The following is a 22,756-nucleotide window of genomic DNA, read 5'->3' as shown; positions in this document are numbered from 1 at the left end:
CACGGGATGTTACAAAAACTTTACAATGAGATGCACAGATAAGACCTGATTAGACATAAGGTTGTGTTATGTGTTATGAACTTTTGAGGTTTTTTCCAAAATTTCAATGCATTTGAGGTTAGTAAAGTCCTGCCATTTGTAACCACGAGTTATGACTAAATGTTATTTGTGTGTCTATCACAACATCAAATCGCAACGAACATTCGCTTTTTTTTTTTGTTTGGGGTCAAAAATTAGAATTTTCAATCAATGAAATTTCAGCAAACTGAATCAGTGACTGGAACCCAACCAAGTCTTTTTTTTAAAAAAAAAATACCGTTAATTCACTGAGGACTAATAAAAGTTGAAAACGTCGGCTTGATCGAGAAGTACAAAGTGACAACGACGACGACGCAAAAAGAATAGAAAAAAAGGTTTCGGCTTTGAGAACTCATTGAGCTTTCGTCGTCAAAAGATCCAAAGTCGAAATCGAAAGAGGAGCCATCTTTTCCGTATTTGGTTCTCACCCCCGACTCTGTTTTTGTTTGTGTGTTGATTCATGTTCGAAGCGAGCTCTGATTCTCCTTTTTGTCTACTTTTTTCTTATTGCAGGATTGGAACTGTTTCAGATCGGAAAGACTTTGTGTTGAACTCTGGTTTTACAGAATCGGAGTTAAATTGTGGTGGTTAACGGAGATGCCGGAGACAGAGGAGTCAATAGATATAAAATTCAGGCTCGACGATGGATCCGACATGGGCCCATTTCGCTACTCATCTGCCTCTACCGTTGATTGCTTGAAGCAAAGAGTCCTCTCTGATTGGCCCAAAGGTTTCACCTTTCACATTATAAGCAATTATCTATCTATCATAGAGAAGAATATTTTTTTTCTTTTATTAAAACAAGTTTTTGTGAATTATGGTACTAACAGAGCAACACTTGCAACATGTTTGAATACACTCTGTTTTTGTGTGTTTTCTTTATAGGCAAAACTCTTGTACCAAAAGGGATCAACGAGGTTAAGCTGATCAGCTCGGGTAAGATTTTGGAGAACAATAAGACCGTTGCCCAGTGTAAGACCCCATTTGGAGAGGTTGCAGGTGGTGGAGTCACTCTCATGCTCATGCACGTTGTTGTACAGCCTTCTCTTTCAAAAACTAAAACAGGTACAATACTTTTTCTTCTTTTTTTGTCTATGTTACTCTCTTGCATATCAGAAAAATGTATCCTTTCTTATGTGTTATTTTATCTTGTCTTTGGCTTTTGTTATTTTTGCTTTCTGGCTCTAGTTTACTTCTTGTGATGTCATCTGCCTCTAGTTATATACATAAGGCTGATAACTAGAGTTTATCCTTCTAGAGAATGAATGTCTTGCCAAACATAAACATTTACACTTGATCAAAATTATTTGAGTCTCTCTGGTTTCTAAGAAGTGTTGAGGAATGCTAACTAACCGTTGGATACCGGTTTGATTGAACAGAGAAGAAGGTCCGTAAAGCCCCCAAGGCGGTTATATGCACATGCACCCTTTTGTGAAGGGAGCAAGACATGTATTCATACAGAACCATATTAAATTGTTCAGGTACAGAACAAAAACAAAAAAGAAAGGTAAAAGTAAAAGTAAAGTAAAGCTTCCCTTCAAGCAAGCTGTGGAGTATCATAACCTCAGAAAAGCAAGCCGTGATTATGTAGAAAGTAATTAGATTCTTTCCAAGTACCCATCATATGCTGCCTCTTGCTTGTTTTTGTTCACACTTCATTCGCGTCTCGACTTACCAATGTAATAAACGAAAGTTGTATAGGTTAACCTTAATTATGTATCTATCAAAGGAGGAAAAGGTGGTTGTGGCTTTTGTCATCGTCCATGAATTTACCCTCATCAATATAAACCTTTTTCTTGGTTTTTGTAACTAAGGTTACCCTGAGTTTATAAGTAGGGGTTATTGGTTGTTGTATTTTAATAGATTTGAAAATCAGAACTAAATATAGTGTTATTGGTTCTATGATTTTCAAATCTGTATTAAAATCATGTGTTATTGGTTTAATGATTCATATATTCTATATCAAATCAAGTGTTATTTATTGTACGGATTTACTAATATATTTGATTTTATAATGGATTTGAATGTATTTGTTTGATTTTTTTGTTAAAAAATATAAAAAATCAAATCTGAGAGAAAACCTCCAGATTTGCATATTTTACTTGGATTTATAAAATACTATATAGATTTATAAATCAATCAAAATATATAAACCAATAACACCTTAGGAATTCTCGTTTGTTGCTAGAGTTGGATTAGTGCCTGTGTTTTAGCAACAGTTTAGTGCGACCGAAGAAAAGTATTTTCTTTATAGCAAGTGTAAAGCCTGTGTTATAGCCAAAGTTAACCGTTTACTTACGAGATGGTTATAGTTGCACGTTGCTTGTTTTATCAAAAGCTTATTAGTGATTACAACTTCTACCCTGATCTCTCTCACCAGCAAAAATTTCAAACCATCTACTCCTACTTCCCCATTTAAAATGACAATAATACAGAGCTGTGGGCAAGATCTTAAGAGCTATCTCTAAGTGTAGACCCAGTTGAACATTTGGACCAATATCATTGATGATGTCCATTTGTATCTCTTGCCTCACAAAGACCATCAAAGAGGAAAGCAAACATGAATATTTATGTAGTCTTCACAGGAAACCTGTTGTTTTTGTGAGTCTCTTTAGCTTTGAAGCGGGAGTCCATAACACAACACAACAACTAAAGAAACTTCAGATGTTAATGTTTTAAGTTGATGTGAACTCTATCATGCAGCTGTGGTTCTCCCTTCATTGGAATGCAAGTGTTTAGTTTAGTCTGTTAACACGCTTTACTTCTCTTCATAAATTGGTGAAAATGAACTCAAATTTTGAATTTATTAGAGTAACTCCAACCTGAGACTAAATCCAATTACACTGTTACAATAATCTACAACATGCATCCAACCCCCATGCAGGTGGAGCCACAAATCAAATAGAGATACCCTTATCATAATTTAACCTCCAATCATATATGCAAGTTCAACGCCTAACGTCTCCAGCTCGAGCCTTTAGAGTCCTCCAGCTTTCTTATCTTATTCAACAACTCTTCGATCGTATTCGACGCCTCCTGCAATGAAAAACAAGCAAACAAAATGAATAATCAAAACGAGTGGATACAGTTTTTTTTTCTAGTGAATGAAGAAAAAACCTCTAGCTTTTTTCTCAGATTTTCTTCCTCTCCATCACGCCTATCTCTTTCCTCTGTGAATATCTCAATTAGATTCTCTTGCTCTTTGCTCATTTCTTCTATTTTCTCCCTTGCTATATTAACCTCATCTTCAAGTGCCTTGCTACGCTCTTTCTCACGTCTCAGCTCCTCTTGCAAATACTGAGAGTACCGAGGAGAATAAAAATAAAAAGATCTGTTACAAACGAAAAGCTCTTTGAGAATTTTGGTTGGGGAGTGTTATTACCAGTGAACTATCTTTCCCTGGCACACCATTGTCCCCTCTATGATAACTAGGATATGAGCCTGAGTAGAATTTGTCAGAGGCTCTAGTTTTGATGCCTGATGGAGCAGATCCCTCAGGATCATTCTCTGGTGATGTGTCTACAATCCAATAGAAGACAGCCTTTTCAAATGTCTGTTTCCTACTATATCCGTTTGGACCTTAGAAACCAATAAAGACACTGTACCTCTGTGACTATATCCGTTTACAGGCTTGTATCGCCTAGGTGCATAGCCAATTTTGTGACAGTTGGTGCTCCTGATAAAAAAAAATGAATTGAAACAACATAAGCCATGGAACATCCAAGTCATAGCTTCGTTATTAAGAAAAGAATCAGACCAATAAATCTTTTGCATTTGAACTAGCCGTGTTTCGAGTCTAGAGAGAACCGTTGTACGCTCAAAGCCTTGCTTATCATGAGCAGGCTCAACAAAATTAGCTTCCAGGACACCTATTAGTAGCAGAAGAAACTAGCATTACATCTTCAGGTAAAGATAAGCAAAACAAAGTATTACAAGTTCCAGATCAAGCAAATACCAATGACCCCACGACCATCACTGCCTGCTGCATTCCATATCCTCCAAAATGGCTGATGAAACAAGTTAGAAACCAATACATGAGAATATGAAGTCCAGTCCAATAAAGGCCTTAGTATCATGTTAAGCAGAAGGAAAACCTTGATGAGTCGGTTTTTGTGGTAGACATTAAAGCCTTGAACATCAACATGGTGTTTAGCGTCCTTCACGAATCCGAGAACCACAACAGCAGACATCTGATTAAAAGAGGTAACTAGCTTTAATTTTGGACCACATCGTTGCTAGCAGTACATAGAACTGTAAGAAGGCTGGACTAGCTAAGTTATTCAAAAACATACATTTGAATCCTTAACATAAGTATCGGCACCATACTGAGGTCGATATGTGATCTGCTCAGTCTGCATCATATCATTCACTACGTTGTGGTGCTCAACATCTTTTCCTCGTAGTATGATTCGAAATGCAGGTGGGATTCTTAGGTAGAGGATTGATACATAACTCTGGGAACACGTTGTAAACATGAGAAAAAAAGAAGAAAAATAATGGGGAATAATGAATGTGTATATACCCTTAGTGAGTGTTTGAAGGTTAGGAAATGCCTAGAGTTAGGAAACTGAGCAGCCATTTTGATGTTTTTCTCATCCCTATTGACACCTCTGAGTTGGATATCCTGCAGATAAAACAATATGTTGTGCATAACAGCTCTGCGTTATATCAAACAATAATTTCGCATACACTAAGCAATAAAAACACATACATGAGGATCAGCATCAAAATCAAGTTCCAGCAACCCATGGTCATCTTCCCACAGGTTATATATGATTATCCTTGTCCCACAATTCTTCATTAGACCAAACTACAACAAATTAAGTAACACATTAGTGAGAACATCAGCTCAGAGTAGTAAAGGGATAGCAATCTATGAAAATCCACATCAACAGAGTGAAAAAAAAAATCATTGTTAGTGACATATTAGTATGAATAGGTGACTGAGAAAATGCACTGGACAAGGCAATAATATATTTACCTGACGAAGAAGATCCTCTTCACTAGAGAATGGCGACCATTGAATTATTGTCCTCACGTTCTTATCCCAATCACTAAGGGAAGACCTGACTATTTTACTCCATTCAGTGTCTCTTTTTTCGTAGTCAAGCTGGCCATTTATATCACGTCACAAGAGATAAAATCGATACAATATTCATCTCAATTTGAAAATAGATCTTCTGGACATGAAACATTTACTATGGCAGCAGAATATGTATAAGAGGCAAAGCTAAGTCACAAACGCTGAAAATATTACACGCTGATATACCAACTAAGGTACAGAGAGAGAAGGGAACCTAACTAATGTGTTGCCATTGAGTTAAATGCTAACAAGAGATCAGAAGAATCATATCAGCATATACTATTCAGAATACAGAAACCAAGTGGGTGACCATGGAGTTATTTTTTAACAATCGACTAAGAAAGATTTACCATTGGTACAACAATATCCTCCTTTCCTGTGCTCCTCAGAAATGTATATGATAGGAGCCCGATGCTCTGCGTAGCGCTGAAACCAACATCAAATAAAATATAAACTATTCAGAAGTGAAAATACAATCCAAAACGATTGAAGACATAATAGCCAAAAGGAGTAACAAATTGGTAATAAAGAACTAACCTCTTTCCATTTTTTCCAGGGCAGCGTGAGAATACAATGACATCAGCTCCAAGTCTCATTGTACTCGTCTTAAAACCATTGCCATCTAGAAGCAGTAAATAGATTAAGCATCTTTTCCTCAAAAAACATATAATAAGGGGGTTGGCAGAGAATAAATTACATTGTCCAATGGTGTTTGCAAGTTTGCTTTTGGCAGAGTATCCTAGAGACATGCATTGTCGCATTTTTTCAGGATCCATCCCACCTCCATTATCTGCCATTTCAATTTTCAAACATCAGGATGCTCGTACATGAATATAACAAGGAACCGATTCATTAAGATAATGCTAAAATCAAATGTATACCTTCAATTAATAACATCCTGTTTCCTTCTTTCTTGTTTTCAAGCATATCAACGTTAACATAAGTAGCTCCACTGGCAACCTGATTTCGATGAAGAACCATTAGTACAACGATCAGAAGCTAATGAGCTCTGGTCTCTCTAATACTATATCGTAACAGGTTAGGAAACTGAACACACCTCATCCAAAGCATTGTCCAAAAGCTCAGCAAAAGCTGCACGAGAGAACATATTAAAAAAAAAGATTCGCTCATATTTAAATAAGGTCAAATCAAGGTTGATTAATAAAAAAAATACCTCCAAGAGCCCATTTGTGACTGGTAGCATTAGAATGTAGAAACTTGGGATGAACTCTTACATGATCAAAGCCACCTGATACACAAAAACACAGTTGGAACATGAACCAATCCATGTCAGAGAATAAGTTAGGACACCAAGAAGTTCTGTGCTTCTGTGTTTACCTGATGAAAGATCCCAATTACCACCAGGCGCTCCTTCATAATCCCCAGCTTTCCAAAACTGCTTGCAACTGCCAACTCTACCCGACGACGACACTCCCGCCGCCGGCATCTGCGAGAAGGCATTGCATGGATCCGCCGGGAAAGTATGCGTCATATTCACCGGAGGAACCGGTTGGTCAAATCCTTCCGGCGGCAACACGACTGCTAACTCATTCTCCACCGCTCCTCTCTTCACATTCTCTCTGTCCAGTGCAGAGGAAGTATCTCGCCCTCTCTTGGCACCAACGGAGTTCACAGAATTGTACCTTCGTTCGGCAACATGTTCCTCGACGTCGGACTCATCGCTGCTGCATAGATCGATGAGAGTTACAGTGTCGTCTCGCGGAATGTAGGGTGGTATAGTCTCTGGCTTCACATCGGTATCCATCGATGGAAAAGGAGAGGCGGAAGACGAGTGGGGTTGAACAAGAATTTTTTTGAAGTGTTAAAGAAGCAAAGATGACGGAAACTGCTGCCACTGGCCGGCGAGGAGGAGTGACGGACGAGAGCGACAAGCGGAGAGTAGTTTTTATGAAGCGGCGGACATAACTAAAAAGAAACAAGAGAAACTGTAAAGAAAAGGGTTTTACTTTGACCTTCCACGTGTATGACTTTTACTTTTTTCATTAACTGTTTCTTGTCGGCTAGTTGACTTGTTTAGTCTTTATCGTACTTAACAAAATATATATTTATAAAAAATTCAGTTTACAATTAATATCAAAGTGAAATATATCTATGTTATTATTGTCAGTTACACACTATTTAACCAAATAATATTGAGAAAAACAAACTTATTTATAAAATCAATCAAACTTGCAATTAATATCAAAGTGAAAATAAATATTTCCTCTGTCTCATACTCCTTTCGTTCGTTTATAATTGGCGTTTTTCAATTTTCACACAGTTTAAAAAACTCTGAATATTCTCTCCGTTTTTTAATATAAGTCGTTTTAAAGCTATGTACATAGATTAAGAAAATCATTAATTTTTTATATTTTCGAAACAAAAATATCATTAATTATTTATCTAACCACAATTCAATCAACAAAAAATAGAAAATATATTATTATTGGTCAGACAACATTAATTATTAATAAATGTTACATAGAAAACCGAAAACAACATATAATTTGGAACAATTTTTTTTATCTAAAACGATTTATATTGAAAAACGGAGAGAGTACATTTTATAACCTTTATTTAATGATGCGTATGATTGTTGTTTAGTCAAGTGTTATTTATTGATCATTATTTAATGTAAGGACAATATAAATCATTTTAAACTAAAAGCTACCTAAATAACTATGAACGTCGATTATTTAGGTGAAAGAAAAAAATTCTAAAACGTCACCTAAAGAAACACGGAATGAGTATTATAATTTTTACATTATAATCAGTTTAACAGAACTGTTCAAAAAAATAGTTTAAGAAAAAATTGTTTGTTTCAAAATATAAATAGTTTTTATATTTCTAGATAATTTTTATTTTTATTGGATATAGTGTGAATAATTAAATTATATAAATTTATTTATGATTGGTTTAGCTTTTCTTAATTTATATATTAAATGCTACTTAAATTTTTTTTTAATATTTGTGCATTCAACTAAAATTATCCACGTAATAAAACAGAAAGATTAATACTGAAAATCAAAATCATTTTTTTGTAACAAAAAAATCAATATCACACATTTTGTGAACTTGTGCTTATGCCTTATGGATTGTGATTACGCATCTAATATTTTTTTCCGTCAGATATGATGTACATATTGGTGGTTGATTGATTCGGTAGGATATTTTGCTTTGAATTTTTTTTTAACATGGTGACACTATATCCTCACAAAGTTTGAAAACGATTTGAACAACAATAGCGTAACACTTGTGTTCCCAAATGGAAATTACGCGTGAAAGCTAAAGCCATACAACAACAAGAAGTCACATCTAATTTAAAACGATCACACAACTCGTCAGTCATCGTCATATGGTCATATCCTTCCCCAATCCCATTCTTTTTTGTATAAACAAAAATCTAAACGTAAGATTAGACAAGACGGGACCACCACCAACTCCATTACAATACTAGCTAAAGAAGCTTCTTGTGTCTACTCACTCCTCTTTTCTTTAATTTTTTTTTGTTCTTGCGTCAGTGAGAGTGAGCCTCGTGTCCCTCCTATATACACATTTTTAAACCAATTAATAAAATTCAAAAACAAACTAGGTCACCAGTAAATACTAAATACACTTGTTATAACGCTACTGCTCGGTAAATTAGAAAATTAGGCAGCCTTAATTTTCCTAGGATAATCTATTTTTGAGTTCTAAATTTATGATGCTCTTTTATGTTTGTTTTACTTTTTCAAGATTAAGAATTTAAATTATACGAAACAAAAAGCAAGATTTATTACCCCGAAAAAAAAAAAATATATTACCCGGTGGGGGAAAATGGAGTGGAGGATCTTGGGCTTGGACTGTTGGTGAGGGAAGACACCGTGTTTCTTGAACTGTTCTCTAACCAAACGGTTGTAGATGAACGCTGCGCCATGGAACTGAGGCAGAACCAACCAAGCGACGAACACAAGCTTGACCGAGTACCAAATAGGAATCCACTCAAGGAGAGATTGCAAAATCAGCTCTGTGAGGGTGAGGAACGAGTATATGATCCAGTAGGATAGCCACTGTTCGTCGTCAACTTTAGTTGCGGTCTCCATCGCTACCACCGATGCGTACCTGATATATATCAATATAAACTTTTAACCTAATTTTTTTATTTTCTTCTTCGTTTAACAAAAAAAATAAATAGAGTTAAACGGAAAAACTTACAATGGATACACCAACATCACCACAGGCCTGCACATACATGATACATATCAAACCATATTAGAGATATGGAAAGCCTAATAGATAATTTTTTATAAATCAGTGGTAGGAGGATGAAGAATACCCAGCGCCTGTATGAAGAGCAGTGACCAAAGTCCAAAACTTGGTCATTTTCTCTTATTTTTTAGAAGCTTTCAGAAGGTACTAAAATCTGGAAGAGTGAGCAACAGAGAGAGAGAGAGAGAGACAACTCTAAAAATTGGAGACTCTTTTTTAAGGAAGAGCCTAATTTATAGATAAGTCTCTTGGGAAATGTGCGGTTTGCTACAGTTGGTTCGTTGGTACGGTTTAATAAGCAAAAAAGAGAACACAAACGCTCATGTCATGTCGGTCGGTTTACAATTACTCCGGTCTGGTCTATCTGTTCATTTAGCAAATAAGACTGGTTTGAACCGGTTTACTTCATTCATAAGATTGGTGTCACGTGGCGAGAGGACAAAAGGAGACAATATTCTAACTTGACATGACCGACTAGGCCTGGGCGTTCGGTGGATCATTCGGTTTCGGTCCGGATAATTCGGATTTTTGGATTTTCGGTGTTATGCTCAGAAGTACCATTCGGGTTTTACTAATTATTAGATCGGTTTCGGTTCGGTTCCTTTCGGGTTCGGATCGGATCGGATGTAACCAACGTTTAAAATCGTCTAAAAATATATTTTTTAAAACCTTAAAAATTGACAATTTTTTTTTCAAAATATAAAAATTGTTTACAAATCTAATTAAAAATTAGTTAAACTATCTAAATTAACTAAAAAGTATTCAAAATAACAATTAAAACAAACTAAAAAAATATTTTGAATATCCTAAAAACAAAGATGGTCGGTCGGTGATTGCATTTTCCAGAAACTTTCTTGTTTATTTAACGTTTGATGATTATACAAGAAAGACTCGTGTCATTCGAATAATAGATCAACTTTACCGAGGAAACTAGTGGTCATGGAAGATTCTTTGCCCAACAATTAAGCTTCACAAGTTCAGAAAAATGCTTTTCTTTTCTTCTTTTAGATCATTAGATATGCAATATGAATCTTTTCAAAAAGTTATATTCCGTAATATAGGATACTAAAGGAAAAAGATAAGGTGTAAATAGAGGTCCCAACAGCTAAAACAAAAGACTTTTTAAGGCAAAATATAAAACTATAGATTAATTCATCCTCTGAGCAGCTTCCTTGGCTAGAACTCTCTCTTTAGCCTTTGTCTTGGCCTGTGATTTGGATCCCATTATCCCTCCTCCCCACTTCTTCCGGTTCTCTTCATATTTGTCATTAAAGTTTGCCTATAATCCATCCATGCAAACAGTTAAAGAATTTATTTTTAAATATTTAGCAAATGAAGATGAACAATCATCTCTTACCTTAATGGCCTCAAGGACTTTGCTGAACTCCATCTTGTCCTCGTTCTTCACTGTTGTCAAACACAAGCAAGCTGCTGTTTTCTGGTGAACAATCTGCAAACAAGTCACCACCAAGAAAGGACATTACAAATCACAACACATGTTCTCCTTCTTGAGTAAACAATCTTATATCATTACCGCTCCCAATCTTGATTTCCCCTTGATAATGCAGTAAGGAACCTCCATTTTCCTGCACAGAGCAGGCAACCAGACAACCAACTCAATCGGATCCACATCATGAGCAATCACCACCAGTTGCGCCTTGTTCTACAATCATTAAAAAAAAAAAAAGACAAGATTAATCACTAGAGAGGGTGGCAATTGGATTAGTTCTGAAAGGGAGGAGACCTGCTCAATGAGATATGTAACATGGTTAAGACCATACTTCACAACAATAGGCTTCTTCGATTCAACAGGCTTTCCCTCGGCCTCGGCCTGAGCCTTTTTGAGAAGACGTTCCTTCTTGGCTGCTTTGTCCTCAGGCCTATACTTGAGGAGAATCTTCAAGAGAGAAGTTGCTGCAATTATAAAGACATTGTGTTAAAAACAGCTAGAGAGTAATCAAAAGAGCAACAAGTAACAAAAGGGAAGGAGATGGGGAAAGAAAGACCTAAGTTCTTGTCAAGGGTCTTAGTGAACTGGTTGAGTGCTGGTGGGACCTTAAGCCTCTGCTTAAGAATACGCTTCTGCCTCTGGAGGCGGATGGACTTTGGCCATTTGATGTATCTCGTGAGATCCTTCTTGGGTGGCAATGCTCCTCCGATTCCAAACTGCTTTGGACGCCTCTCAAAGAGTGGGTTTGTTACTTTCTCCTGAAACCAAGAAGATGTTTACAACTAAGAACAAGGTAATGAGAAACAAATCAACTTATAGAGAGAGTAGAACGCAATCACATACCGGTTTCTTCTTGGTAACCGCTTTGACTCCTTTCTTTGGGGCCTAAACCAATTAAAGTACACATTTTTAGTGTAACGAAGCATGTTAAACGATGAACAACCACAATATAAGAGAGAAGTATAACAAAATAAACAAGTAGGTGTTAACTGATGCTTGTTCTATAACATGTGTAAGCTAACAAATAGATAGACTAAAAGAAGCAGCAATCTATTCATCTTACACCGGAACTATGTTAGCTACACTGAGACATACAAGACCAGATTTAAAAACATTATCCTTTTACCAACCATAGGTGCAGAAACTTAGGAATCAAGCTAACACAATGAATAACATTGTAATGAACTCGAAGGAGAAAGTATACCATTTTCGATTTCCACAGCAACTGTTTATTCCTGAGAGAGAACTGAGATGCTAATAACTAACGGAAGAGAAGACAATCGAGCATTTAGGGTTTCTCGTTACTCGAGTGGTTCAGATGGGCCTTTTGTTGGGCTTAACTATAAACCCAACCACTTTTTATAACACAACTAGTAAAAAGAGATGTATTTTGTCTTTACTAGGGCTGGGCAAATAAACCGAACCCAAAAATCCGAACCGAATTCGATCTGATAAAAATGAATCCGAACCGATCCGAATCCGACATAAATACCGAATGGATCTTGTTTTTTGGTATTTTGGATTATGGGTATTATCCGAACCGAATCCGAACCTAAATGGATATCCGATAGAACCCGAAACATTTAAAATCACAAAAAGAACTTCTACCAAATATGATCTTAATTCTTAATATGTATCCAAAATACTTTAAAATATTATTGAACTTCTAAAATAATTATCTATACATGAAGGTTGATGGTGGAATGTGTCGGTTGAAGCCTGAAGTTTTTAGATTTTGGTCTTGTTTTCATTGAAAAATGTTTCCCATTTCATGAGAACTTAGTTTTTTTTTTATGATTTCATTTATGTGGTTTTCTTTCTATCACTAACTATGTTTATCCTTCTCTTGATTTTGGATGATCACGTTTGATGTTTTTTCTTATTTTTGAATCAATTTTACTTAGGTTTTGGCTGTTAAAATATGTACAAATCATGTATTTTAAATCCGAAAACCGATTTCATTTATGTTTTAGTTACAAAATAGGTACAAATTAGGTATTTTTAAACCGAAGAACCGATTGGGACCCGAACCCGAAAGTACAATGGGTTATACCGGTTATTTGAAGATTTACTAACCCCGACCCGAATTCGATAGAACCCGAACCGGTCACGAACCGAACTTTTATATAACCTGAATGGAACTGATTTTGATAAACCCGAAAAACCAAAACCCGAATGGATAAAACCGAAACCCGATTGGTACCCCGAATGCCCATGCCTAGTCTTTACTATGTCCGAATATAATGAAATCCTTATTAGAAACCTTGCTTTGACTTTGCTTTCTAAACTCAAGTCAAATCAAATCAAGTTTAGTGTTACCGTTTTGGCCCAAAAATACATCAAACCTTGATGAGATTCTTGAATATAAGCGAGGATTAATAATATAAAACAAAAACCAATTTGTTTTATTGAGTTCTAAAGCATATTCTTTCTCAAAAACAAAATTCAGGTAGGTACCAAACTATAGATCTCTCTGTTCATGTTCATGGAGAGTTGATCAAAGCCGTTGATCAACAACAGAACCAAAACCCATAGCAAAAGAACAATTACACAAACACAGACAATACTTCCTCTATTCTTCTTCTTCTTCTTCTCATGCTTCTTGTTAATCTTATTATTATTACTATTATCTCCAGCTCTCATTACATTCGAAGACCAACAAGTCGAATGAGACAACCTTGTCGTTCTCGTCTCATCATCATCATTATCATCAGAGTCGTGAAAGAGTTTTCTCCTATAGGGTGATCTCATCTCTGCCTCTGGACCATCTTGATCGTGTTGAAGAGAGATCATCAGCTTCCTTGGAGAGTTTTCCACTAACTCAAGAGCTTCTTCCACAGTGATACACGAAACTGCAGATGAGCTTTTGCCTTCTTTCATTGCGGTCCATACTTTCTCAAGCTCACTCAGCTTCTGCTTCAATCGCTCGTGTGGATTTTCCTCTTTTTCTTCCATTTTTTTACTTGACTATAGAATTTAAGAGTAGAACTAATACATCACCTGGTTTTATAAAAGGCCGGATATCTTGTGAGAGATCTCACCAATTACCATTTACTACTTGTAATTTTTGAAAACATACTTCAAATTTTACTCTTTACATTGAATTATAAAATTTGAAAATTTGAAACTGATAATTCAATATTTAAATTACTGAACAATATATTCTACAAGCAAGGAAAATCATAACTGAACATTTATTTTACAATTAATTTTAAGAAAAAAAATAAAATCAGTAATAATAACCATTAGATGATGTGTTTCCAAAATTTGAATCCATGGAGTAATGTTTCAAAAAAAAAAAAAAAAATCCATGGAGTAGATCTTCTTTCATTTTTTTCCTTAATAACAGTTAGATACTTTTTACTAATACTTGACAAGTGGCTGGCTACTCATACATTATGAGCTTTTGTTTTGTTCTCTTGAGAATCAAAGAAAGCTATGACTTTGAGTATGAGCATGCCTCTAAATGGCTAGATGATTTCTGTTTTAAAGTACCAATATATAGCATGGAAAAAAAAAGAATGCCATCAAATTCCAAAGAGAAGCTGAGAAAACAAATAAAACAATTGAACATGAGATTAGCATTCCTCTAGTATTGTTGAAAGCAACCTATTCTTCTTTTCTTCCATGTGCAACATCAATGGACCCTGTAATGTGTTCTGTATAACTAGAAGCCACAATTCTGTTAGTGGGCTTGGGCCTAAATACAATATGTCAGGCCTGTATAGTTTTGAATATGCTGACATGGCATACTTTCATCAGAACCTCGTTCTGTGATTGGCTCATAGATATCCATGTGACGCTATTTTCTCTCTTCCCCTCTCTCTCTGTTGACTTGAGCCTCTACATATCCTGCAATCATTTTCCCCAATTCTCTTTTTTTCTCTTCGTGCCAAACCAAAAAAGGAAAGACAAATTAAAAAACAAAGGTCGTCAAAGAAAGAAAGAGCCATGGACGCCATCGATTCCGTCGTCGATCCTCTCAGAGATTTCGCCAAGGACAGCATTCGTCTCGTTAAGCGTTGCCACAAACCAGATCGCAAAGGTATAATAACATCACCTTTACTTCTGTCTCCCTTAGAATTCGTGTCTTTTTAGATAGTTGTGATGCATGTGAGAGATCTGTATGTTTTTTAACGTCTGATCTGCTGGATCTATCTGCGTGTTGCGAAGATCTGTATGTTTAACGGACAGATCCGTCGTGTTGTATGTCTGAATCTGTTTGGTTTGGTTTGGTTTTGTAGAGTTCACGAAAGTGGCGGTCCGTACAGCGATCGGGTTTGTAGTAATGGGATTCGTGGGGTTCTTCGTGAAGCTCATATTTATTCCCATCAACAACATCATCGTCGGTGCCACCTAGGTAAATCTTCTTCTACCAATTTAAGTTTTTTAAATTGATGCTTTTAAATTGGTTAAGCTGCTTCCTTTGCCTGCTCGAAGCTTTCTTACAACCTCCTTAGATCCCATGCATTTGTTCTTGTATTGAGCTTTTTTTTTTCTTCCTTTGAGGAACCTTTGATAGTAGAAGGCTCATTTCTTTGGAGTGTTCTGTTCTGTTCTAGATGCTAACTAAATAGGTACTTTTTATTTGCACATCTGACAGGATTGTTTATGCGTATCCTTGAATTGAATTGAAGGTGTCTTTTTATGCACTTGCTTATACACTCGTGTTTTTTCCTTCAAGTATCGTTGATAGTCTTCTGAATTCGGTTGTCAAAAGAATAGACTTTGTGATTGGATTTGCATGTTAAGGGGACCATGCATAATTGGAGATATATGATATTAGTTGATTTAAGCTTGTCCTTGTATTTTGAGATAAACTCTCATAGATGTTTGGTTCATAGATGTTTGGTTTGGCATGTTTGCAGATAACCAGCTAAGAAAGAGAAGAGAAGTGTAGTAACAGCTTTCTTGCTTGTTCCAAGAAAATGTTTTACAGTTTTTTTTTGTGTGTGTTCAGATGCTCAGAAAGAGGAAACATTTTGTTAACCATACTTTTGAAATTAGTCTCCAGTAATTGCATTCTATTTTATACGACACTGTTTATTTCGCTTTACTGTTAGAATTTGGGAATTGTGGTGAACCTTTAGTTATGGTGACAAAACTCACAAATTTAGAAAAAGTAACTCATATGAAGTAATCAAGTTAAATTTCACATAGTTGCAACCAATCATACAAGTAACCGGTAGATAATATACATTTGAACTACCAGCGTCCAGCGACTTGAAAGATACAGAGGAAAATGAATTATTGAAGAGTACTTAATACATACTTCATTTCTAGAACTCTTGTCTTAATCTTATTTCCTTAGATCCCTGATTACGCCAAAAACTCGATAGAAGTACTTACTACTACCTTAATTATTACACTAGCCTTTGACCCGCGCGCCCGCGCGGATATAATTTTTTCAATATAAATTATATAAAACATATATTTAATACTATATATGTATAATATTTATAGTATTACATATTTTTTATATATGCACATGACATTTTGTGAGATGAGTAAAAACTGTGGATATTTTTTTTGTTATGTGTTTGACAATACATATAAGGCCTTGATTGGCAGAACATTAGCATTAGCAGTAGCAGTATGTTATAGAAGCAGTATGCTGCAGGAGCTGTGTGTTTTTGCTAAACTGTTTAATAGGATGATTAAAAGAGCAGTATGAGTATGTTATTTAAAATTATTATAAAAATTAATATATAACATATAATATATAATATATTTATTTTTAATGAATATATTTATAATATATATTAACATTAAATTTAAAAGATATATAATTAATTTATTTTATTTAATAATTTGAAAAATATTTTTGTTTTATCAAAAAAGTACTATTTTAAAATAAATTTTATAATTAAAATATATATTTAAAAAAATAATTTCTGAAATTTAAAATAAATTAAATTATGTAAATTAAATTATATTTAAACGTGAAATACAATTTAAAATTTTTTTTATTGTAAATTAATTTCAGAATTCAAAATTTTATTTTCTGGATATAAAAATAATTTCACGATATTATTAAATAAAATAAATGAATTAATTATATATTTTCTTTAATTTTATAAATTATAAATGCAAATGCTCTTCTAAAAGCTTCATATGAGAGCATTGGCCAAAAGAGCATTTGGAGAGCATTAGTATTTAATAAATGCTTATCTAACAATTGTTGATTGGATAATGTAAAGCATAATGATAATGTTCATGCTCTACCAATCAAGGTCTAAGAGATATATATACTTAGGATTGGAAAGGGTAGGCTAAAATCAAACCAAATATATATTTAAATTATTACAGATCCATACCCTTTTTTCCTATACACTTTATTAAAAACAGAATATACCTTATTAAAGATAAGGAAAACGTGTTTTGTAAGTTTTAAACACATAATCTCATATAAATTGCAAATTTCATGTTTTTGTAAACTTAGATCAATCGTTTCATTTGTTATAGGTTAGCTAATGGATAAAAATACTGGTCATATGTTTTGTTGGTTTGGTTTTGAATTTTATAAATAGTCAATATTATATGGGCCATAAAGTTATAATAAGCCTAACCTAAACTAATTTATTCGTATTTGGCAAATTGATGGGCTGGCGAACAATTAGATTAGCACAATCAATTGACCACGGAAGGAAATGATTATTAATGATATGAAAGGATTATTAATGATTGTATAAGAAACGATTGTGTTTTAATTCCAGTGGCATTCTCTTGTAATTATTGAGGAAAACTTAGGGTTAAGTACTATTTGTACTTCTGTTTTAATAGATTAGATTATTTAGACTTTCGCCTCTGATTCACCACAAAAAAAAAAAAACTGTTTCAAGAGTTTATTGGATACAACCTATTCATCAATCTTGTTCACCCTATCGCAATCACATTGATACACGTTTATATCTTTTTGACTAATATCTTTGCCACTCCATTGACATGACAAATACTAAAACTTTCATAATGATGTTTGGTAAACTCTAACTACCAAGTAAATGACTTGCCAACAAGAACAAACAACAAACCGAATCTTGGAACGGAAGCAAGACGACTTTCCTTGTTATTCACTCGAAGACGACACAAATACATAACAGATGATATCATTTTAAAACCAAAAATACCATTCACAAACTCATTTGAGAACCTGATGATACTGAAAGAACGGAGAGAATAGTTATAATGCCTCCACATCTTCATCAATCTTCACTTCCTATTCTCAACCCTCTACTCAGATTCTCACCTCCTTCCTCCCCTGATACTCCCAAACACAAGAGAGAATCAAAGATCACCATGCCAAAATTCACTGTACGTAAACTCATACCTCTACTTATTTTCGTTCTCTCAAGCCTATCTGTTATTCGCCTCCTCCGGATCTCCTTAAAGTCTTCATCCTCTGCCTCTCATTCCCTCTCTTCTACCACATTTCGGTCTGAGTTCAGTCAGCAGATAAGTGCTAATGCGAGCCAGAGCGCTCTCACCGAAAAGGAACTCAAGCTCTTATCAGATACAATTACTAGTAGACCCCCTTGCAACGTCCTTGTTTTTGGGTTTGCACCTCACTACCTCAAGTTATCTTCAATCAACACCAGAGGCATTACCGTCATTTTAGAAGATGAACAATCAAAATCAAAAGCTGAAGTAAATCCCAACAACACAAGAATCTACAGCTTGAAGTACCATCAGATGGAAGTCAAGAACGTTTACAAACTGCTCCGACATGCCAGAGCTAATCCCGCATGTGCTGCACCAAATACGAATACTCTACATCAAGGCTCATCAGAATGCAAACTGAAACTGAAGGATTTGCCACAGGAAGTGTACAATACCAAATGGGATGTGATAGTTGTTGATGGACCACGTGGGGATGACTTAGAGGCGCCAGGTAGGATGGGGAGTATATATACTGCAGCTGTGTTAGCAATACAAGGAAGTAGTAACTCGACAACATATGTTTTAGTGCATGATGTGCAAAGGACTGTTGAGAAGTGGCTCTCCTGGGAATTCTTGTGCCAGGAGAATCAGGTTTCAGCTAAAGGGAACTTCTGGAAGTTTCGGATCAAGGGTCGATCAAATGCATCTAGGTTCTGCTCACCAGAAACAGCCTTGATCAGATATTAGCAAAATTAGTTCAAAAGCAAGGTTGTTGCTCTGTCACACTACGGAGTCTGTCACATAACAGTGTGTGTGTAGGGAAGTATATGTTCAAATAAGGCATTCAATGTAGACTAGCTATCAGAGATCTGTACAAATATCATTCCAAGTAGTTAATGGATTGAGGTTGATGAAATGGTCATAGTTTTCAGGATTTTTCTTTTTTAAGCATAGTTTTCATGCAAAAATGTTCATTAATATATATTTATACCTGTCATCAATACAGGTAATGAATTTTTGCTTTTTTCTTTTCATTTTCATGGAGGAAAGTATCTATAATCAAAGCATCGTGTGTGAGAAGCCAAAAGATAGCTGAAAATCTTTAAAAAAATATGATACTCTCTGGTTTCCACAAAAAAAACAACACAATGTCCAAGAGTCTCTCCTCTCTTCAATCAGACATCTCTACTTCAGGGAGCTTGTCTTGTTGGTTCTCCTGTGAAACCACTGAAGCGAGATCTTCAGCCTTCAGGGGAGAATGTCGGGCCATATATTGAAACATGATCTGCAAAATTGATTATAAAATGCTTCAGTTTCAATTCATAAAAATATGATTCCCTAAAATTTCGAGTGCAATATATGCAAAGGAAGAGAGTGTTAACCTTGGAATAACTATCCGCAAATGCTCGAGCTCGATTTGAAACACTGATATATTGTAAATCTGCCTTCTCAAATTTACCATCCACACAGTTCAACCCTCCATCGCCAATGGCAAATCGAACAAGGCTTCCTGGAGACAGTCCTGACTGTAATATCCAACATGGCAAGAAGCCCACAGTGAGAAAGCAACCTTAAACTAAACAACATCACTATCTAGTATACTTCATAGACTCCATCGGTCTCCTAGTAGTACAACAAGAAGATTACTCTGATCTTACAGTTCTCACTTAGCCCAAATGCGTATTTTTCAAGCTAATTCAAAAAGGCTAATCAGGATAATGATGCACTCTCTATTATATACTGAACATACCTGTTTTATGAAGTCTGCATTCAAGCAATTAACTACTACAGGTGGATCATCTGATGTTACAATTTTCCCATCATCTTGCAGCCCCAAGACGATCTGCACTTACACCATACTTGTTTATAGGTACTTGTTAATGTGAGTATTTTACTAATAACCTTGTATGAAAAATCCATGAGCTTTATACGTATGTGAAGTCTACTTACATGTTGTTGGTTTGGAACTTGTCCATTGTTGTCTGTATCAATGACATACTGACTACACCTCTCATCCTTCCATATCAACACCAGAGGAGTATTCCCAGTATGATAATGTGCATGCCTGCGACAAATTTGCATGAACTTAAGTAGATGTTGCCGCATAACAATTGGCCAGAAACAAATGCCACGGAAAATAAGATTCATTGTTAAACAAAAACTTTATCAAAGAAGAGCCCCAGACCAATGAGTACGTTGTCAAAGACACATTTTATCTACAAGTGCAGGCATCATAAAATATTGGTTACTGAAGCAAACTAAATGGCATACTACAAGTAGGAGAGATGAAACGATGCACTTACTTGTTATATAACAACAATCCATCCTTGACATAAGGTAATGATCCCGTATAAACCGAGTGAAGTCCGCTTTGGTCGCAGTTATAAAAAGGAACAACGCTGAACCTGAACTTGTGGTAAAAGGAAGGCGGATCACAAGCACCAGTCTCGTCAAGCTTTGACTGCAACCAAAAGAACCTGAACTCTGCTGTACATTCATAAAGCGAGTAACCCCTCCAACAAACCATATCAATCACGTAATACGTCTGATCCGCCTGTACACAAAACAGTAACAAAACCACTTAGTAGGATCATAAACCAAGATAAACCAATAAGAGGAAGAATCTTTTAACCTCGTGAAAAATACAATCAAGTATCGAATACGATTGTGCTGGACCAGAAACACCTTTCTTCCTAGCACCACCAGGCAACGCAGAAGGGAAATGATGCAAGACAGAACCATTACGTAACCTACTAACAGTAGTTCCATCCGCTGACACTACAAAACATCGCTTCCCAGCTGGTCTCGCTAACACATACCTTAAAAAACAACCAAAAAACAAAAAGTTACAAACTTTGTAATGAAAAAACAACCAAAAAACAAAAAGTTACAAACTTTGTAATGAAAAAAACAAAATCGAACAAGAGGGCTAGTTAGTTACCAATCTCTGCTCAGATTCTCAGGTACGTCGATCATCCATTCAGGTAACATAAGCTGACTAGCGAACCACTTGCGAGCCTCGGGTCCTCTCAGACTCGAAGCTTGGCGAATGTCGAAGCTACTCGCTTCCGATTCGTGTCCGGTGGTGTCGACGTCAGGCATGGGTTCGGATAGTGTTTCCGGGTCGACATCGGGGGAGGATGATGATTGGAGGGATATGACGGAAGAGGCGAGGTTTCGAGCTCGCTGCTGGGCGTCGGAGCGATGCTGAGACTGGCGGAGAAGTGAAAGGTCTCTGCGTTTCTGTTGGTCGGAGATAGGTCGTCGCTTGAAAGGACGGCGAAGATCATGCGGCGCCATCGTCGGAAGAAGAAAGCTGTACCGAGTTCGAATCCTGTTGTCGAAACCAAACCGGTTTGATTTGGGATGAATATAAACTAAATGGTTTAGATTTAGCTCTGTTGAATCTTGGCCCGAAACTAGACGTATCTACGCCTTTATGAATATGGGCCCATAAGAAGGAAGCTTAGGCCCATTAGGGGGGGTGTTATTGGATTGGGAAGTTTAATACAGATATACAATTAGAATCACCTGTTATTCAATATCAACTAGATTTTATTAGAATCTAATTTGAATGGAATATGATGTACTTTTGTATGAGAAATATCCAACACTTCTGTCTTGGATTTTGAATTTCATCAATCTTTTTTTTCTTTTACAATTTTCCTCCAACGTAGGAGATTCTCCTCCAAGATGGAGATGTTCCAAATTGATGTGGATGTATTAAGAACTGACCTGATTATTAGGGATATGCAAATCTAAATTCACGTTTTAAGAAGTCTGAAGATAAGAGACGACATCATGGGTTGAAGGTGACTAAAACCAGTTTCTTTTATTTTCGTAAAAGTTCATCACATCTTAACTACCTAGCAAATTAAAAATATCCACTAATTTTAGAAACAAAAAAGTTCGATTGCAGTTATAATCCCATTGCATTATATTGGAATCATCAAATTCCACTGAAGTACAATCAAACTCTAATTCCATTACGTAGTTCTAATTCTCTATTCAATAAAACATCCATAGCTATAAATATGAGACTATCCTCAATTTTTTTCTCTTTTAATTCAGGAAAAGATGGTGAATATATTGATTGAAACCTATTTCTCCCTCAACCTATTCCTATGATCAGATCAAATTAAAAATCAGTGACACAATTCTAAAAATATAAGATGTTTATTAAATAAGTTTTTTAATTGCCATAAAATATGGTCTCAGATCCTAATTCCAATTAAACCTCATTATTGTTATTATTAAAATTTTAAAGTTTAGAATCCCGGATAAATTTGACCAAAAAAAAAGAATCTCAGATAAATCTGATGACTTAGCAGACGCAAAACGTTATGTATTTGAGACGATCTAAAATAATTTAATTTTAGATGAGTTTTAAATAATTTTCGACGAATTGTGTAAGTTACTATGAAGTTAGTTAAACTTTTGTGTGGTGAAATAGGAAGGTTTACCAAATTATTTTCAATCATAATAAAATTTACTATACATTTTAAAACTAAATTCAATAA

At 35.4% G+C, this 22,756-nt stretch overlaps 8 protein-coding genes across 10 annotated transcripts; 3 read left to right on the top strand and 5 right to left on the bottom strand.

Annotated features, from left to right (window-relative positions):
• The first annotated feature begins 264 nt into the window (after positions 1-264).
• Positions 265-1,887, top strand: LOC103861519 (membrane-anchored ubiquitin-fold protein 3). 3 transcript variants are annotated; one of them, XM_009139239.3, is made up of 4 exons: positions 265-498; positions 592-808; positions 964-1,143; positions 1,458-1,887. In XM_009139239.3, exons 2-4 carry the CDS (start codon positions 676-678, stop codon positions 1,511-1,513), a joined length of 369 nt encoding a protein of 122 aa, XP_009137487.1. In that variant the 5' UTR covers positions 265-498; positions 592-675; the 3' UTR covers positions 1,514-1,887. The 3 variants fall into 3 exon arrangements, with proteins under 3 accessions (XP_009137487.1, XP_033145002.1, XP_033145001.1); XM_033289111.1 differs by having other exon boundaries at positions 352-491; positions 609-808; XM_033289110.1 differs by having other exon boundaries at positions 380-491.
• A 966-nt stretch (positions 1,888-2,853) lies between these two features.
• LOC103861517 (protein MICRORCHIDIA 7) lies at positions 2,854-7,944 on the bottom strand. The gene is made up of 19 exons (XM_009139238.3): positions 7,723-7,944; positions 6,500-7,462; positions 6,336-6,410; positions 6,219-6,253; positions 6,043-6,121; positions 5,859-5,951; positions 5,699-5,783; positions 5,512-5,587; positions 5,060-5,188; positions 4,790-4,888; positions 4,601-4,702; positions 4,371-4,532; positions 4,173-4,268; positions 4,034-4,085; positions 3,836-3,947; positions 3,684-3,754; positions 3,461-3,597; positions 3,196-3,375; positions 2,854-3,114 (listed from the first exon to the last, which is right to left on the bottom strand). The coding sequence occupies exons 2-19, from the start codon at positions 6,924-6,926 to the stop codon at positions 3,034-3,036; spliced, it is 2,091 nt and encodes a 696-aa protein (XP_009137486.2). The 5' UTR covers positions 6,927-7,462; positions 7,723-7,944; the 3' UTR covers positions 2,854-3,033.
• A 393-nt stretch (positions 7,945-8,337) lies between these two features.
• On the bottom strand, positions 8,338-9,702 carry LOC103861516 (HVA22-like protein d). Its single transcript, XM_009139237.3, has 4 exons — positions 9,477-9,702; positions 9,356-9,382; positions 8,965-9,262; positions 8,338-8,705 (listed from the first exon to the last, which is right to left on the bottom strand). The coding sequence occupies exons 1-4, from the start codon at positions 9,521-9,523 to the stop codon at positions 8,679-8,681; spliced, it is 399 nt and encodes a 132-aa protein (XP_009137485.1). The 5' UTR covers positions 9,524-9,702; the 3' UTR covers positions 8,338-8,678.
• A 683-nt stretch (positions 9,703-10,385) lies between these two features.
• Positions 10,386-12,219, bottom strand: LOC103861515 (60S ribosomal protein L7a-2). The gene is made up of 7 exons (XM_009139236.3): positions 12,064-12,219; positions 11,703-11,744; positions 11,416-11,617; positions 11,154-11,323; positions 10,944-11,072; positions 10,767-10,859; positions 10,386-10,688 (listed from the first exon to the last, which is right to left on the bottom strand). Exons 1-7 carry the CDS (start codon positions 12,064-12,066, stop codon positions 10,557-10,559), a joined length of 771 nt encoding a protein of 256 aa, XP_009137484.1. The 5' UTR covers positions 12,067-12,219; the 3' UTR covers positions 10,386-10,556.
• A 652-nt stretch (positions 12,220-12,871) lies between these two features.
• Positions 12,872-14,412, bottom strand: LOC103861514 (protein SINE4-like). The gene has a single exon (XM_009139235.3). It carries the CDS (start codon positions 13,812-13,814, stop codon positions 13,305-13,307), a length of 510 nt encoding a protein of 169 aa, XP_009137483.1. The 5' UTR covers positions 13,815-14,412; the 3' UTR covers positions 12,872-13,304.
• Positions 14,413-14,659: 247 nt separating this feature from the next.
• LOC103861513 (protein transport protein Sec61 subunit gamma-1) lies at positions 14,660-15,898 on the top strand. The gene is made up of 3 exons (XM_009139234.3): positions 14,660-14,904; positions 15,104-15,219; positions 15,728-15,898. Exons 1-2 carry the CDS (start codon positions 14,811-14,813, stop codon positions 15,217-15,219), a joined length of 210 nt encoding a protein of 69 aa, XP_009137482.1. The 5' UTR covers positions 14,660-14,810; the 3' UTR covers positions 15,728-15,898.
• Positions 15,899-16,770: 872 nt separating this feature from the next.
• On the top strand, positions 16,771-19,250 carry LOC103861511 (probable methyltransferase At1g27930). The gene has a single exon (XM_009139232.2). It carries the CDS (start codon positions 18,045-18,047, stop codon positions 18,981-18,983), a length of 939 nt encoding a protein of 312 aa, XP_009137480.1. The 5' UTR covers positions 16,771-18,044; the 3' UTR covers positions 18,984-19,250.
• LOC103861512 (snurportin-1) lies at positions 19,207-21,716 on the bottom strand. Its single transcript, XM_009139233.3, has 7 exons — positions 21,178-21,716; positions 20,869-21,055; positions 20,540-20,790; positions 20,187-20,301; positions 19,987-20,079; positions 19,619-19,762; positions 19,207-19,521 (listed from the first exon to the last, which is right to left on the bottom strand). The coding sequence occupies exons 1-7, from the start codon at positions 21,534-21,536 to the stop codon at positions 19,408-19,410; spliced, it is 1,263 nt and encodes a 420-aa protein (XP_009137481.1). The 5' UTR covers positions 21,537-21,716; the 3' UTR covers positions 19,207-19,407.
• Between the last annotated feature and the right edge of the window lie 1,040 nt (positions 21,717-22,756).

The sequence above is a fragment of the Brassica rapa genome, chromosome A03 (assembly GCF_000309985.2).
Source record: "Brassica rapa cultivar Chiifu-401-42 chromosome A03, CAAS_Brap_v3.01, whole genome shotgun sequence".
Classification (NCBI taxonomy): Eukaryota; Viridiplantae; Streptophyta; class Magnoliopsida; order Brassicales; family Brassicaceae; genus Brassica; species Brassica rapa.
The sequence above is the reverse complement of the archived record's forward strand: the minus strand, read 5'-3'. Positions and strand labels throughout refer to the sequence as shown.